General features: G+C 42.1%; 2 protein-coding genes across 3 annotated transcripts; both read right to left on the reverse strand.

The window, feature by feature from the left end:
* Positions 1-967: 967 nt before the first annotated feature.
* LOC311501056 (tissue alpha-L-fucosidase-like) lies at positions 968-5,166 on the reverse strand. The gene is made up of 8 exons (XM_084562713.1): positions 4,608-5,166; positions 4,316-4,450; positions 3,235-3,372; positions 3,003-3,108; positions 2,696-2,896; positions 2,048-2,238; positions 1,807-1,906; positions 968-1,519 (listed from the first exon to the last, which is right to left on the reverse strand). The coding sequence occupies exons 1-8, from the start codon at positions 4,946-4,948 to the stop codon at positions 1,385-1,387; spliced, it is 1,347 nt and encodes a 448-aa protein (XP_084418839.1). The 5' UTR covers positions 4,949-5,166; the 3' UTR covers positions 968-1,384.
* A 6,565-nt stretch (positions 5,167-11,731) lies between these two features.
* On the reverse strand, positions 11,732-17,072 carry zbtb8b (zinc finger and BTB domain containing 8B). Of its 2 annotated transcripts, XM_084563762.1 has the most exons (5): positions 16,974-17,072; positions 16,324-16,514; positions 15,263-16,172; positions 14,929-15,107; positions 11,732-13,942 (listed from the first exon to the last, which is right to left on the reverse strand). In XM_084563762.1, the coding sequence occupies exons 2-5, from the start codon at positions 16,495-16,497 to the stop codon at positions 13,628-13,630; spliced, it is 1,578 nt and encodes a 525-aa protein (XP_084419888.1). In that variant the 5' UTR covers positions 16,498-16,514; positions 16,974-17,072; the 3' UTR covers positions 11,732-13,627. The 2 variants fall into 2 exon arrangements, with proteins under 2 accessions (XP_084419888.1, XP_084419887.1); XM_084563761.1 differs by lacking the exon at positions 16,974-17,072 and having other exon boundaries at positions 16,324-16,736.
* Positions 17,073-17,950: the final 878 nt, after the last annotated feature.

A 17,950-nucleotide genomic window follows, 5' to 3' on the forward strand; every position in this document is an offset into this window, starting at 1 on the left:
TCTGTCTTTAAGCTTTATTCTTGAGTTCACTTGTTTTATACACGTTCGATTCAGTGCCAAGACAGCATACTGTACATATGGACACTAAACGCTTTTGTTTGTTCACTTCTAAAACGATCTGACTGGACCATATAGCAATAGAAATGCCATAAGATACAAACTTTCATAACGCCACCACCGGATACACAAGATGCATGAGAACACGAGGTGACCGGGAGATAGTCTGAATATATATTAATGCCGGACACCGGCGACGGAGGACGTTGCACAGTGTAAATCATGATTTTGGTATTTTTTTTTTTTTTGTGTTGTGTTTCTCATTTTGTACATACAAATTTATTTATTGATATGTTTTATGGATCTAGATGTGTCAACAGGAGCACGTCTGACATAGCCCAGAGAGATGGCACACTGTGACGTGGTTTACCCCAACACAGAATGTAACACTGTCAACGTTGTCAAAACATTTTCTAATGGCTAATATTATTACTATTAATATGATTATTATAAAGCTATTTTAGCGAGTTAAATGATGGGGTGCTGCGTCTCCTTTGTCTTTCTTGTGTGTCAATTCTTTGACTCCACTGAACGTGTAATTTGTTGATAAGTATGGCATACACTGCTTCCCACGTCGTAGCTCATGAATACAGCTGAAAATAAAAGTGCTAACAATTTCGGCCCAAAGCAGTTATCCAGGACTAACCATGTCGTATTTGGCATTTGGCAAAACATGTGCAAAAGAAATTGTGATTAAAAAGTACAGTGCTGTTGTTAGTACTACAGAAATCCACATATCATGTGGGGTTTTAGAGAGATAAGTGTGTCTGACCATACCATGGCGGCAGGAAATAAGCTCCTGAAGTGATGAGACTTGAAGGAGGATTGAATTCCTATTAAACAAAATAACCTCTTGACCTTTTATGCTTCAAAACTCCTAACATCTAGACGCAGAAAGAGTTGAATTGAATAACAAACCAAGAATGTTTTTATTCTGCCATTTCAAAAAGGAAGTAAAAAAAGAAAGTGCTTTGTGTGTACACTGTCGATTTTCAAAACAAACCACTCAAACACTCATCGTTCGCAATTACACAGTGGAGAAACTGCCAGGAGAGTTTCTGGAGCTGAACAGCAGATTCCACTTTTCATTCATGACCGTGCAATCATTAAAAAGAGAGCACAATTAAAAAGCAGTGACACATTAAACCTTTAGTCCTCCAAGCAACAAAAGGCTCGTTGAAGAGGAGTGTTCCATTCTTTCATAAAACGTTAACCCTTTATGCCAGAGTTGTCACGTCAGTTATAGCTCATAAGCTTCTACATATCAAAAACCTGAGTTTACCTAATTCAAAATAATCATCCTTGTAGAAGTTCAGATGTTTAGAGCTCACAGGACACCTTCCAGTTTGAGTGTCCACGCCAGACCAGGAGTATAAGGCAGCTCTGGCAGGGTGATATTAAGGCCAGCATTGGGTTTGACTTGGGACCATGGTAAGGCTTTGGGAACCCCCAACAAGGTCACCTGGAGAAGACACAAAGATCACAATGTTGTTTCTCATGTTTCATATATGATGTATCATTATTAAAAGTAACATCTTGGGCTTTTGTCTGCGATCTCCAAGAATCGTTGCCAAGCGTAAAATTAGGGCTTAAGTGTTTTTGACAGAGAAGTACAGCTCCACTGTTTCACTTTGCCTAACTATGTTTGTGTATTTTGCAAGGTTAGATCTATTTTTAGTGAGGCTCTATTGTTCTGAGTTATTGCAATCTATAAAAACAACATGCACAGACTTGTTTCAGCCCCTTTACCTTCGTGGTTGCAGATGTTTTGGGTTCCAACAGCAGCACTGACAGCGTTGGGGGTTTGGCTATCATGATAGCATAGACAGTGCTCCCTTTAGATGTATACCTGCAACAATGGAGATAATAACAGCATTAACAATCTAATTTTATTCTGCACTCAAGCCCAAGCTTGAAAGCTCAGTGCTCCTACACCAAATTAGCTTTAAAACTTTAAATGTGATATGTAAACGCACGCCCTCCTTCTTACCAGACTGGCACAGTGGTGTTTTCTATCTGCACCCTCCAGGGCTTGGAGGCATAGATGGCCTCCCCGTTGATGTCTAGCCAGGCTCCAACACCCCTGAGCCTCTCCTCAAAAACAGCAGGGATCATTCCGTCGGGTGTGGGACCCACATTCAGAAGATAATTACCCCCAAGAGCCACAGTGCGGACCAGATCCTGTAACAAAGCAATAGCAGGCCCAAAAAGAAGCAGGAAATATTAAAATTGCGTTCATTATCCAGACCAGATGTGTAAAGTCTAACTGTCCCATCATGAACCTAACTAAAATATTGGTCTTTATTTGATGGCCAGTGACACATTCAAGATGTAACATTAAACGAGTAACACAGGAGATTACATGGAACAGCAAACTGATAAAAACTGCACTTCCTATAATGGTCTGAAAGGAGAAGTGGGACATTGGAACAGAAAATGTAGAATAATCAAACTTTGAATTAGACACAACAGCTTTGTGGACTTCTCTTTTAGTCGACAAGCATAACACAGACACTACAATTAAAGAAATGTGTCCAAAAGAATTATGTGTATCTATTCATTAAAGCTGTGCACTCAAACTTCAATATGTGGGACAGCTGTATACAACAAAATGAGAAAATAATCTTAGTATGCTCACCGCAATGATGGAGGACATGTTCATAAGTTCATTAATCTTCATGTTTCGACGGTAGCCCCAGGAAAAAATGTCCACAGACGTGCATTTCTCCCACTTGTGCTTGGGCAGCTGTCCTGGAGTGTACTTGTCTTCGCAGTTGTAGTAGCCACCGTGTTTGCAGGCACAGCCAGCCCCCCACCGGTCATTGGTCACAACCGTATCCTACAACAAGGAGATCTGGTAAGTACGTGCAACCGTGCTGACATAGGTTTCAGTATGTGTCTTCTTGCATAGTGACTTATTGTTTCCTTGTCATAAAGACATTTACTTTAACGGGGCTGTCGTTGTAGAGCCAGGCCAGAAACTGGGTGGAGTTCCAGTAGGTGTCAGGTGCTTCCCAGTCTCCATCAGACCAGATCACCTCTGGTCGGTACCTGCAAGGCAAAAGGAAACATACTGCTATCATGGTGTGTGGCTCGTTGAGAAAAATGCAATATAACCACTGCAGAATAAAATATGTGCAAGCACAAAGAAAAGGAGCAGTTTTAAGCAGCACATACCTTACAACCATGTTATAAAGCTCTGGAAGCAGTTTATGCATCACAAAATCCTGTGATTTGAATCCATTCTTCTTGTCGTTCAGATAGAGAGGGTGAAACCACTCATACAGGGAGTTGTAGAGTCCATAGTGCAATGACCTAAAAGAGAAAAATAACAAACTTTTACATTTTGTCAGTAGAGGCAATAAGATCTCACTGGAATGTGTCATTATTGCAGAGATGAATGTGACAGAAAACACAAAAACATTATGATTATATTATCTAATATCACATGACGACGGGCATGCTGAGTCAGCACCCCTGCGTGGTGACTATAAAATAAGCAACTCAGCAGAAACACCTTTAATAAGGTCTGTATCAGTGCTAAGATTGGATCAGTGTATTCTCTGATCTAGAGGCAGTGGATTGCCATTAAATCTGGAAATACATCTGAATTGTGCGTGTGTGTAAAATTTAAGAGCAAGCTATTCAAATTTAACATCATGCCTTCTGCAACAGTCAGACTCGCGATACAAAGAGCTGCAGCAGGTGCAGCTGCAAACATCTGAAGGGCCTCCAAGGACAAAGTTTAGTAGCATAAGGAAATACGCTGGTGCAAAGACGTGTCATCGTTAGATTGTAATCATGTATCAGCTGACACACTGTTTGATGCATATTTTTCTCTTCAGATCTAGAACACAGGGACAATATTACTGGGCTCCCCTAAGTTCACAAGTGGAACAATTTATCAGTAACCGGTGGTAAAAATCAATGCAGTTGTGACAGCTGGCTTACTTACAATAACCCCTGTGGCTTCGAGCTTTGTTATTTTCAAGAACAGGTTTAAAGTACTATAAAAAGGGAACAGTAAGTAACTACTTCCCGCAGGGTCACATTGAGAAGAGTGGCTTTCAGAATGCACTCAGAGGCAAAAAGCTGCCGAAGGAAATAACAGATTCTGACTTGGCTGACGGTAAATGGAACAGAATGGAATGACTTGAAAATACAAAGTGAAAACTATTATAACATTACAAAGCCATTACATTTAAGAAAAAGATTTGCGAAGTTCATCGACATTATAATGTGCAATTTCAGGACCCACCTGTTGCGCACCGCCTCTCCCAGGTCCCCCACTAGGTCCCTGTGAGGACCAGTGTTCACAGAATTCCAGTTCCAGGAGTTTGGAGACCCCCAGTTAGTAAATCCTTCGTGGTGTTTGGCAGTGAGGACGACATATCTGTAATGTAAAAGCAGTGGAAGTGAAACAAAGGAGTATGTGTGACAACGCTCTCTGTGATTTAAAACAAATTCAAGACATGTAAAGCAGCAAAAAGACTGTACGTCAACAAGCACACGCCTTTAAATGCGTTTAGCTATAGAGAAATACAACTCACTTTGCACCAGAGGCTTTAAGAATGTCCGCCCAGTCCTCTGGGTTGAAGAACTGAGCGTGAAACTGAGGAGCGAACTCCGGGTAGCTGAACCCGGGTGGGTAGTTCTTGGCCATGTAGTTTACGCACTTCTGGTCCGGAGGCTGCTGACCCTGCCAGTGCCACCAGAACCACTCGCTTCCAAAGCCCGGGACGGAAAACACTCCCCAGTGGATGAAAATCCCCACCTTGGCCTCGTCGTACCATGAGGGCAGCGGCCTGGCGTCCAGACTGGTCCAGTCCGCGGTGTAGCGAGCCGCGGTTTGGGAAACGAACGCGACGACAAGTAGGAAAACGGCGAGCATCTTTCCAGTAAATCAGCCTACCTGCTAAACTCCTGCAGATGTCCAGACAACTTGGTGCTTCCAGGGACTTTCTGCCTCCTAAGAAGTCCACAGTTAACTGTTAACAGACTGTGAAAGGCAGCAAATTAAGCCGCTGACAGGTATTGAGGAGATTTCATTTTTAGTTAGTTGCGTCCATTCAGGTGAAGTGTTTCCTCGTCATATGACTGTTATCATTATTGTTGCGTCTATGACGTTAACGCGTAACTCTTGTGGCTTCTTCTTCTACGATTTATGGCCGGTTTGACGCTACTCGGCGTACTACTGCCCGCTGCAGGCTAGGATTAGTTACAACATCCAAGCTTCACATTTTCATAGACAACCCTGCATCGTGCATACACTGATCATCCACAACAATAAAACCACTGACAGGGGACGTGAATAACATTGACCATCTTGTGACAATACAGTGTTCTGCTGGGAGACATTTGGCATTCGTTTAGATGTTATTTAGACAAGTAGCTACCACCCACCTCGACCAGACCAGGCACCCCCACCCCATAGCAATGACACTCCTTGATGGCAGCAGCAATCCCCAGCAGGATGCAGCCTGACACAGACACACACACACACAAACTATTAAGGAACAACTCCCAAAAAAAAAAAAAACTGCCCTCCAGATTCACGAGATCCCAAACTGTATCTGTGGGATGATCCACAGAGGCCCCCCTCCTCAACCCATAGGACCAAAAGGCCCCCCCTATCAACATTCTGTTGCCAGACACCACAGGACACCCTCAGAAGGCCCATGTCCATTCTCTGATGAATCACAACAGTTTTGGAGGAACAAAAAGACCTACACAATATTAGGCAGGTGGTCATAATGTTATGCCTGATCAGTGTAAATTGTAAAGCAGTTTTTACTATCATACTGTGGTTGTCAATATGGCGAAAAACAGATTTAAAAGAAAAATACAAAACTACCAGATCTGACAATCTCTTTTTAAATCAAAATTGGTTTGTCTTCGATATGTGAAACATTCCAGCAAAACAGTGTCTTTCTCTGCTCACCTTTTCCCACGTCTGCCATTCTCTTTTGATAACCTCCTTGATTTTTCCTTTTCTTTCCTATTTTTAACATTGTAAGACTTCTTCTTTGATGGTTTTTAAAGGAGTTTGGCGGGTAGCAAGTCAGGAAAATCGCCACCACGTTCTTCACCACGAATTAAATCTGAATCAGAGATTTAATTCTACACATTTTTTTAAAGACATGTTCATTCAAGTCTCCAGTCTCCAACTCCAGTCCTCCATACCATTATATGTTCTTGCTCACATTTAGTTCAATGCAAGATTGAATGTGTTAGTCTTCTCAGTTTTCCAGCTCTGTATTCCTAACAAAACAATTGCTGATTTGGAGGTAAGACTGAGAAAACGATCAGACATCAAGACACAGGCTTCTTTTAATTAGTTTTCAAGGCAACTAAATTGGCAGGGGTTTCCTTTGCATAACTGATAACATCAAATTATATTATAAAAAAAAAACAACACTTAGGCCTACTTCAAGACAACATTTGGATACTATTTGACATACAAATAATATGACGTATTGACATACATATAAATACATGAAACAAAAGTGTTACACTAAATTAAGTTATTAATGCGAGTTGAGAAATGATTTAGGGTTAAAGGGACGCCATGCTGGAAAAGAAATCAAGCTGTTACTGCTTCTTTATTGTCATTCTCGTTGTTGCTTGTAATATCCGTGGGAGACTCAGTCTCAGGGTCAGTTTGTTTCTCGCACACAGAGTCAGTGGGGGTCTCCAGCTGTGGACATGATGTGTACACAGCTAAAGCCTGCAGCCCTGCCGCAACCAGCACGTCCTGGTCCTGGTCCTGGTCCTGAGTCCCTCGGCTGTAGCCCAGCCTCTTCAAGGACCGCCGAGCGGTTCTGAGCGAGATGGGCTTCTCCGGTCCGCTGCTGTTGTACATGGCCTGGATCTGCGAAGTCGTGGCCCCGTTGTTAACCTCCACTATTCTCTCCAGCATCTTCTCACCGTCCCCGCCGACGAGGCGCTTTCTCCCGCTCAGCTCCCGTTGACTGGAGGTTTTCTGCTTCGCGCACCATTCCCTGAAAACTCGGGACACCGCGGTCCTTGAAAATCCTAAAAGGTTTGCCGTTTGTGAGACGCTGAAGCCGGCGCTGCGGGCTCCCACTATCATGCCCCGTTCAAACTCGCTTAAATCTCGCGACTTCCCCATGTGTCCAGGTACGGGCTCCCACCATAGACTGTATGAAAAAGATTCCAACAAAAAGCCTCCTGAAACGCCGCACACTCTCACTTCCGGCAAACACAAGTTGTAAAACGAACAATGAAAAAGAATAACAGCCGTTCTTCTTCTGTGGTTTTTTCGTCGCATTAAAACAATTGATTACACGAGCTTATTGGCTTATTGTCGCCCTCCTCAGTTGGCTTGTGTCCCTCGAGAATATTTTCTTCCATTCTATAAAAAATAATATAGTAGTCCAGTCATTCAAAATATTTAAATATTTGACACAGAATTAATGAATACTACATATATCAAATAATTTAATGTATATTTAATGCTGTTACACACAAGTGGTGCTGAACACAAAATAATTGTTTAGTGAATAAGGCACATACACTGATCAGGTATAACTTACGACCACCTGCCTAATATTGTGTAGGTCTTTTCAGAAGCCTGAAAATGCAGAAATGAGCTGAGACGCCTGAAAATGTATGAGATATTTCTAGGTTTACAGATGCATGTCAGAGTGTAAAGTCAAGTTTACCAGGCTGAAGCTGCCTTTGAATACCCAACAAAGTCTTAATACTTATGTCAAGCAACGTATGACTTCCGATCAGGCATAACATTATGACCACCTGCCTAATATTGTGTAGATCTTCCCTTTTCCTCCAAAACTGTTGTGACTCATTATAGAATGGACATTCTGAGGGTGTCCTGTGGTGTCTGGCAACAAGATGTTGTTAGTGGGGGGCCTTTGGGTCCTATTGGTTGAGGAGAGGGGCCTCTGTGGATCATCCTACAGATACTTGATCAGTTTGGGATCTAGAGAATTTGGAGGGCAGGTCAGCACCTTGTGTTGTTTTTCATGTTTGTGTTTTTTGAGTTGTTCCTAAACCGTTTTTGTGTGTGTCTGTGTCAGGCTGCATCCTGCTGGGGATGGCTGCTGCCATCAAGGAGTGTCATTGCTATGAGGTGGGGGTGCCTGGTCTGGTCTAGGTGAGTGCCACATGTCTAGGTAATATCCACATGAATGCCAGGTCCAAAGGTTTCCCAGCAAAACATAGATTGTTAATTCAAGACACAAGCACAGTAAGACAGCGAACCAGTGAACGGCCCAAACACAAATGAAGTTTAAAAAAATCTGCTGCCCACGAAGAAGACAACAATGTCCTCTTCAATGCTATTCAGAGCCTTACTCATATGTTTGACACCCAGTGTGACCTCATCAAACCTTCTGAGTGGCAATAATACTATGGGTGTCAAAAAAGTCAGACTCGGTGACGGTGAACATGCAAGCCTTTGAAAGTAATCACACAAGATAATCTGAAAAAACAAGGAATGCATGACAGAAAGGGAAAGCATTGTTGGGCACATTCGACGCATGCACAAAATAAATGTGATATTTGCTATGTCTGAATAGCACCCTGAAAAGAGAGGTAGAAACCATCCCAGATGACGTGATCCAAATGTTAACCAAGTTTGTACCCCTATCCAAAGAGAGGCTGGAAGGTACAATAGACAAGGTGCAGACACCAGCAGGCCCAGGCAAATCATCCTGCAGTTTTCAATGTGAACTCTTTCTGATCATGTCTGGAAGATGTCAAAAAATGCCAAGATCTATAAAAATCATTTTCAGGGAGAACTTACACAAAGAGGACCAACAAACAATCACCAGTCTCTGGCAAAAAGTGGAAGAGAGGAAAAGGTGACCCAAAGCTTATCTACAGGACAGACATGCTGTTATTGATGGCCATCATGTGGTTGGCTGATAAAGAACTTGGGGGTATGAAAAGATAAGAGTACAGTTCCAATAGCAATTGATGAAATTAGTATTGTTTCTAAAGCTTTTATTTTATTTTATTTTATTTTTCTTTCACTTATTTAAGTTGTTTCTGTGCTTGAGAGCAAAGTTGCCGGAGTCAAATTCCTTGTATGTGTACATACTTGGCCATTAAAGCTGATCCTGATTCTGATTCTGATTCAATGCGAAAGATTTATCAAGGCTTATTTCACCTAAAGCAAATCTATCATCCAACTGTATAACTTTCAATTTAATGTGGAAAAATACAGCCCACAGCTTAAGAGCAACTGAATTTGAATCAGTTGTTACTGCACGTTGACGGCGTACGTAAGACATAGGGGGTTACACTGTTAAAAGCATTTATACCTGTACACTGGTGTGTCCGTATTGTTCTGTAATTACGCCACCGAAACACTAGGCGGCGAATCGGCTCTTCACACAAAGACGAGTGGAGCTGAGCATTGATGTTGGAGTTGAAGATAACAAATGTGGAAACAGTTAGTTTCACTGAAATCACTGTAGCACAGGACATAGACATCTGAGTAGATGGTGTGTATGAACCTGGACAAAAGAGAACTTTCTGTGCTTGTCCGGCCACTGAGTGAAGTGGACAGGAAATTGCATTTCGGACCAATAACAACCGGTGAACGTGAGGTTACATTGTAGGTGTGCGGACTACGTCGTAGCTACACAGTTAATGTACCGCAGAACTATAAATTGTGCATACGTGTGAAAAGGTTACAAGGTAATGTAAATATTTCTCCAGTTCAATAGATAATTCTAATATAACAGTCCTACACTAAATCTTATCTTCATGAATGCTATGGTCTTCAGCATTTGTTTAAAACAACTGTTCAACAGTGTTTTTATTTTCGTGGCTGAGGTTTGTAGTCCTGTTTTGTGCTGTGGTAGCAACTTGATTCTATTATTTTAGATAGACTGGAATGCATTAATTTTCACAGGTACATGGCACCATATTCCTAACAAGTTGTTTAACAGAGATGGAGGAATTTTGCATAAATGTGACTTTGATGTGTCAAAAATTCCTGTAGAATTTTCTGACTTGCACAATTAAGCATTACTGTTTGGTAAAACGTTTACTTGGGATTTCTTATCCACATAACACAACTTTTTATAACAAAGCCGTAATAAAGGTGTGAGCTTATTTTCCGAAACAAAACAACACAGTACATTTGGGCCACAGTAGAAACACTTCACTCAACAACTGAAACCTTTCCCCTCGTTTCTTAAATATTCTGTTGACCCCGAGATCAAAGAACATTTAAATATCAGCAATATACCACTGATGATTTCAGCACAACAAACACATGCAAGTGGAAAGGTTTCACCCCCACTTTCAGTGTATTTACCTATTCATAATTTTGCTTTTTATTTTACATTGTTAAAATGTGGGAAAGAAAAGCCAGTCCACTCCTTTAATGTCTTGTGCCTTGCTCTCATAAGCTTTATTTGAATAGGAGTGCTGTCACTTTTTTAGTTGCTTGTTTATTTTCTTTTGTATTGTTGTCTGTACTGTCACTTTGTCCTCTTCATTTTGCGTAGTTATTTTATTTTCCCGGCTGTGCTCCCTACTTTGTGTAGGAAAATGTAGTGCTTAAATAAAAAATATATATAAAAAAGGAGCTTCTGCACAGTTCGCCATCTTGGGAGTCCGCCGCCATGTTGGAACATTTTAGGTTGCTACTACTACATCCTTTTTGTCATTCTCGTTGCTGCTCGAAAGATCCGTGGGAGACTCAGTCTCAGGGTCAGTTTGTTTCTCGCACACAGAGTCAGTGGGGGTTTCCAGCTGCTGCGGACATGATGTGTACACAGCTAAAGCCTGCAGCCCTGCCGCAACCAGCACGTCCTGCCGCTGCATCTTGCGGCTGTAACCCAGCCTCTTCAGGGTCCGCTGGGTGGTTCTGAGCGAGATGGGCTTCTCCGGTCCGCTGCTGTTGTACATGGTCTGGATCTGCACATCCGTAGCCTGGTTGTTCGCCTCCATTATTTTCTCCAGCATCTTCTCGCCGGCCTCGTCGACGAGGCGCTTTCTCCCGCTCAGCTCCCGATGACTGGAGGTTTTCTGTTTTTCGCACCATTCCCTGAAAACTCGAGACACCGCAGTCTTTGAAAATCCAAACATTGCCACGGTCTGCGAGATGCTGCACCCGGCGCTGCGGGCTCCCACTATCATGCCTCGTTCAAACTCGCTCAAATCTCGCGACTTCCCCATGTTTGCTCCCGGAGAAAGGCTTCTGGACACGCCGCAGTGCCTCGTTTCTGCCAAAAACAAGCCGGCTGTTTTGTTGGTATTCGTTCTGGTCTGTTCTGGTGGACTTCATCAGAAACGTCATCAGTCGCTGCCCAAGTACAGTTCTGACCAAGTACAGTCCAAATGCCCGGATGTGTTCCTGCCCCGCCCGCATCTTTGTTTTGTTTAATGGAACTTCAACACATGGGGGAGAACAGTCCATTTAAACAATACAAGTCACATTCCTGCAGTTAATTCCCCGTCATGACAGTTATAATGTTCAGTTTACACTCATTTCCCAAAGCATGTGGTGCACTAATGAAAAGGAATGCATTGTAATAACAGTCCTGCACTTAAATACCCCTTCATGGCTGTTATAATGTTCAGTTTATGTTGAAATATTGTGAGAAATGTGGCCATTCAACAGTGTGATGATTTTGGAGGATGTACTTTGTGTTAAACTGGACTGAATTAAGCACTAAAGTGTTTGTTATTTAGCCCAGCCCACTGACTGAAATGAGGTTGAAAAACAATATAAGCGTGTCAGTACACAATACAGTTCAAGACTACTATAAAAAACCACAGCCTCCAAAATAAAAGGATTTGGCCCAGTAAGGATAGGCCAGTGTCAGCCAGTGATTTAATGATTTTTGCGTGTGTGTGTGTGTGTGTGCAGCTTTTAGATTAAAAATTAATCATTTACACTAGAGTACCCATTTGCTAGCAAATAAGTACAAATTGCTTCGTTTTACTTGTGACAGAGACTTATTTTATCCAGAGTAATATAAAATATTGTATTCCCATTATTATTCGAATACCTGGGCAGAAATATGCAAAGGGTTTCAAAGACCACAGGCAAATATGTGTATCTAAAGCACGGGGGAAAGTTTTTTTGCATAACCTCAATCTCTTCCGCGCAGTTTTCAGTTTTCCACCACTATGGAACGACTGGATGCAACCATAGACTGTGGCTGGAGCTCAACAGGACAACCACGTTGTTAGGTAGAGGCTCTACCACTAGATGGCGCCACAGACTTCATTTGGATCATATACTATGTCCAAAAAGGTTCAAAAAAGGCAACTGGATTTGTAGAGTTTTTTGAGAAGACGTTTCACCATTCATCCGAGTAGCTTCTTCAGAAGCTAGCTTCTCCATGACCTGGATGACTGAGAAACTTCACAGATCATATACTATGTCCGATGTGCAATGATTTGGACAATCCATGTCAGAAAAAGCAGCAAAATTGACATAACCAGCAGATTATAATAATCTCAGATTGTTTTTTGTTTTTTTAAAAAAAAGACATTTATTGCAATGATGATGATTCCCACTCTTTTCCAGTACATTTTCTGTTACATAATGCTGACATGAGTGATGGAAAATCATGACCTAGACTTAATAGGTTTCTGTATGTCAAAGATGTCATCAAAACACAGAGTACTGTGCAATACTTTTAGGCACTGATTCTTACTGATCAAACAATACTACCTTCATGGCATATGATCACTGCAAAATATATATATATTTTGCAACTGAACAACAAATCCAAACACACATTATACAAATATTTGTCCGCCGTAAGGAGAACACGCAACACATGGTCTGACCCACACTGAGCCCTGACCTCAACATCATGGTCTCAGTCTGGGAGAAGAGACAAAGAGAATACTGAGACGGAAATACTGGAGCAAGTTTTACCAAACTAGTACCTTGGGAAAAAAATAAATCTGTGCATTTATACAGTGCTTTGAAAACATCTCAATAAATGATATGACGGCATACCATTAGTCTATAATAATTGTAAACGTCGCTGTCTTTAACAATAAATGAAAACTGAACCTGTTTGGTTGAGCCTGTTTCCATTTTTACAGATACCAAAAAAAAAATATGTATGAAATCATAATTAGCATATATTAAGAGTGTACGCCACAATAAATACTATAAACATCATACCTTTCATACAATTATGAAAAAGTGCTCAACATTAAGGACATTTTTTTATTAGGACAGCTGAGTAGCTGTGAAAATGATAATACTGCAAGTGGCTGAGAGTTAATTTATAAATGTTGTAAATGTTAGCCAGCTACTTTTTGTAATCAAGTCTTGACCAACCTGATATGAATGGGGGTGCATTCAAAAGTCAACTGTGGGCGCCACTGAGTGTTTGAGCCTGCAAACTGTGACTGCTCCCTAAAACATAATTACAGCTACCTGCTGTTGTAAAGTTCCTTTCAGTTTGTTTCAACCCAGTGGCTTTCTGTCCATTTTACCATTTCTTTCCACTTCTGGGAGTTTACCAGGAGTGAAACATTGATCTAAAAAGTCCATGTATTCCAGGGTGTGGGACTATAAATTAGAAATTTAAATATAAATTCACAGTGTGTGACTTACATCAGTACAAGCAGCTAGCTGTCTTTCAAGCATCTGTTTCTCCACTAAGTCCTCCACTCTGCCAACCTCCACCTCATCCACGTCGTCCATAAAACTGGACCAGTCTGCGCCTCCGTCCGCACGTTCCATCGGCTCCGGTTGGCTGGAGGGGTGAACGGGAGTGGAGTCATCGTGAGTGGTTGTCACACAGCTGCAGCCGTCGCAGATGCCAAAACGCCTGAGTCCCGGTGACACACTCGGCCCAGTGAATGTTCGCCTGCAGCTCTTACACGACACCGGCCAGTACTGTCTGTGGACCTGTGGATGGTCAGCAAAACGGATATGTAAATCACTATGTTTGGCGGTATCAACGTTTAGATTATTATAGTTGGAGAACAACAACAAAGGAGGCAGGAGATTTACTGCACTCATTATACCAACTTCTTCTCTGCACACAAAACACAACAGGGAAAAAGAACTGAAACAGCATTCGATTAAAGAAGGGAGATGCTAATTACTGTTTACAACTAACCACTAGCAATTACTGGCTTAAGTGGTCCTGAGCCAGCCATTTTGTCTTCTTGATGTATTATGGACTATACAGTTTTTTTTTTGTAAGCAAGTCAAAATGTTGCAATCAATCTGTAATCTGCAACAACACCATCTAGCACAACAAATTTTAAAATCCATTCCAGACATGTCTGATGATAATGCCTGATATGGTTTACCATTAAAAAAAAACAAAAGAACAAATGGGCAGATAAAGCAGATGAATGCATAGAATAGAAACAGAAAACCTAGAAACCTCATAGAATAGAAAAAAAAGCAATTTACACTCAGTTGCCAGTTCATTGGGTACACTAGAGAAAATGAATGCATTCTAATGTAACAGCCCTGCATTCAGTCTAAGCTTTTTGAAGGTTATGGTATAGTCATTTGTTTTTTCAAAATACAGAACTACTGAGGAGGGATTGTTTTCCATTCTTGCTTGATATTGGATTTCAGCTACTCCTCCTTTATCATTTTTGTGTGCCAAAATGTGCCAGATGTTTCCAGCAGGTTTTGGACAACAGTCAGACCACTTAAGCACCTGGATTCTTTTACTCCTGAACCATGCGGTTGTAATACTTTAAGTATATTATTCGGCATTGCCTCACTGAAATAAGGCATCTGGATTGCACGATATGTTGCTTTGAAACCTGTAGGCTATACTGTTCCGGATTAAAGGTGCCTACACATGTATGTGTGATGCCAGCTCGAATAAATTAAATGGGATAACACAATCAAATCTAGTTTCTTCTTACACTTAGGGCATGGCTGCGAAGGTGCTCCTGCCGCGTGAACCTCTTGCCACACATGGGACAGGGGAAGGGCCTCTCGCCTGTGTGGCAACGTATGTGTCTCTTCATGATCCCCTTCTGCTTGGCAGTGTAAGGGCAGAACGGGCACTTGTGGAGTTTCACTGGCACTACCAAGCCATCGCCTGCAGGGGGAGAAAGAGGCCAACAGTTAAAATCCATCATATTTTACTGATAATATCACTGAATTTAAAGCAGATGCATAATAGAGGTGTTTTCTAAGCCAGCAGGGAAATAAACGTCACCGTAACCTATTTGTATGATTGCTCCCAACAATTACCTGTGTCCTCTCCAAGCCAATCAGACTGGATCTCCATGATAGATGAGCCCACAAACCCTAACCCTTCGTCTATTCTGCTTCCTCCCGTGCTACTACTTAGTCCTTGTGTAAAGCGTTGCCCCACTCTGTCCCCAAGAGGACTGGGGCCTTCGCCTCTGGCCAACATCTCCATCAGCTGCCTGGCATTAAAGGAGGAGTTGTATCCCAAGGGGGAGCGTTCGTTAGAGGGAGAGGGACTTGTGGGGAGTAGCCTATTATGATGGGCATTGTGCAGAGAGGGTCCAGGATACGACGCAAGGTCTTTGGTGTCAGGAGACTCCATAAGCTCCTCGTCAGGGTCGTACTCTATCTTAGGGTTCACTAACTCTAGAGTCAAAGCAGAGGATGAGGAGGATGAGAGATTAGTCTGGTCTATATGTACCTTCTGTCTTTCACTTCCAGGTGCAAACTCTTCCCTGGAAGGGTAACCACTGTCCCTGCTGGAGCCTGGAGGGGTGGTGGCAGAAATAGACAAAGGGGTCCTAGCTGAGGTCTCAGACTCCGGACCTAAAGCTGACCCTCTATCTGCCTCTGCAACCTGTGAATGAGACTCTGCAACCCCTGCACCGCCGGAGGTCGTTGCCGCAGACGTGCCACTGTCTGCAGGACCCGTCCCCCCCTTTTGCGCCTGGTTGTCTTTCTCCGTGTTCCTCTCCTTGTCCTTGCTGCAAATTTCCAGAGATGAGCTGATGTACCCTTTACAAAAGTTCACCAGGTCAGTCATCTGCAGGTAGCTGGCCGCCGACATCACCTCAATGACGTTGCTCCTGTTGAGGGCCAAGCGGCCAGAGTAGAGAAAGTCCAGGATAACAGAGAAGGCGTCAGCTGTTACGATGTCCAATGACGCCGTGCTGTAGCGCTGTCCACTGTCCTGAGAAGAGATGTGTTCAAAAGTGTAAAACGACGTCGGATGACGTTTAACTTACGAGTTCAGCTCCTACAATCATCCACCATTTGGGGAAGTCGTTTACTTTTTATATACTGCTTGATTATCAAAAACACAGAAGCATTCGTATCCTCACCTGCAGATAGTGAACCAGAAGAGCCCTAAAATAGCCACTGCCGGCAAACAAAACGTTACGATGGGCCTTGAAGACACGGCCCTCAACGAGGATGCTGCAGTCACAGAAGAAGTCCCGCTTGCGCTGCTCATTGAGCTCAAACAGCAGTTTGGACATGTAGCAAGGCACCTCCATGTCTGCACCCCAGTTTGCTTTGCCAGGAAGAGAAGAGACAGGTGAAGGGGGGGTATCGGAACATTCATTTAAATTGCATAAAACTACCTTTCCACTTATGATTCTTGACTTTGATTTCTCTTGTTTTGCGGCGATTGTACTGATGTAGTATGAATGCATTGTTTATTCAACATAGTTTACGCAGAAATACTCAACCAAAGAGCTCGCCATGAGCAGCTATTGTCCCAGAGGTTAAGCAACATTTACTACTTTAAAACACAACAGTTTCTGGGGATTAAACATACAAACATTAAACCTAAAATAATGGGAAGATGAACCTCTCTGTTCTGTTTGCTAACAAGTTAGCGTTCGTAGCGTGCTAGCACTAGGTAGCTAGTAGGTGATACTTTATAAAACAACAGCTTAACAGGACAGACTGCATATTTCGAAGTATGCTGGCACGCTGTGAAATAAAATAAAACATAAAACGAGCTCACTTGTGAAATAACGCTGTAGTAAATCCTATTCCGTAGCGGATAGACAGCAACTAGCAAGAATCAGTGTCGACATTCTTCTTCTTCTTCTTCCTCCGCTTCTTCTTCTTCTCCTTCTTCAAATTCGACTACAGGTTGGCGGACCAGCTTGTAGGTCCATTACCACCACCTATCGGAAGAGCGAGCATGGAACACGCTAGAAAATCGGCACAAACAACCAAAATAAAGTCACCTAAATTCTACCTATTTAACCTGCTTCAGCAACTTAGTAAGGAGACTATATTTTTAATGGAGAATATGTGCCCTTTTGTGGATGTTTCTTGATATTATTATGAAGACAAAACATTTACGTCCCACTAGTATATTTTACCCTCGGCTTTACACTAGTAAAACAGAAATGGAACAGAACGTAACAACAAACTGTATGTAGTTGCTGCAGGTACAAGTTGCAGTTTTAAAAACCTTGATCTAAAACATGCCCAAAATGTATCTGTTCCAGAGGAGGCACGGTGTGTCCTGCCTGTCCACGGGCGAGCCAACAGGATGGATGTGACAGACAGCCATCGGAGAAATAAATTAAAAAATAACAAGAATCAATTCACGTTCATTGATGGCAAAGAAGAAAGTCTGGCTATAACCGAGTTACAGACATCTGCAAGTCAGCATGGTCCGCATAGTAGCTAATTTGCCAGTTAGATCAAGCTAACGAATACACAGTCAGCTTCCATTCCCACTGTAACATCAGTAAGATTCATACTGTGCAGTCTGTATATTGAATCTTTTATTTATTAATTAATTTGTTTTTGTAAAAAAAAAAAAAAGGATCTTGTGTGATTTTACAGATGTAATGTGAGAAATGTGAGAGCTGCCCTACTATAAAATCTATCTGTACGGTGTTGCTCAGTGTACTTCTGTGCAATCCTCCCACAAAGTATCTGTTTAGAAAGTTGGACTATCTTCAGATAGATACCTAAACTTGA

This window comes from Chelon labrosus (genome assembly GCF_963514085.1).
Source record: "Chelon labrosus genome assembly, chromosome: 16".
Classification (NCBI taxonomy): domain Eukaryota; kingdom Metazoa; phylum Chordata; class Actinopteri; order Mugiliformes; family Mugilidae; genus Chelon; species Chelon labrosus.

Bases quoted from the DNA above. Each gene is read 5' to 3' on its own strand.
- LOC311501056 (XM_084562713.1), bottom strand. From the start codon at position 4,948: ATGCTCGCCGTTTTCCTACTTGTCGTCGCGTTCGTTTCCCAAACCGCG. The intron at 1,907-2,047 runs GTAAGAAGGAGG...CCATTGTTGCAG, and splicing joins AACACCACTGTGCCAGTCTG to GTATACATCTAAAGGGAGCA. The intron at 1,520-1,806 runs GTAAAGGGGCTG...TGTCTTCTCCAG, and splicing joins AAACATCTGCAACCACGAAG to GTGACCTTGTTGGGGGTTCC.
- zbtb8b (XM_084563761.1), bottom strand. From the start codon at position 16,656: ATGCATTCATACTACATCAGTACAATCGCCGCAAAACAAGAGAAATCA. The intron at 16,173-16,323 runs GTGAGGATACGA...ATCTCTTCTCAG, and splicing joins TTCTGGTTCACTATCTGCAG to GACAGTGGACAGCGCTACAG. The intron at 15,108-15,262 runs GTAATTGTTGGG...CTCCCCCTGCAG, and splicing joins TTGGCTTGGAGAGGACACAG to GCGATGGCTTGGTAGTGCCA.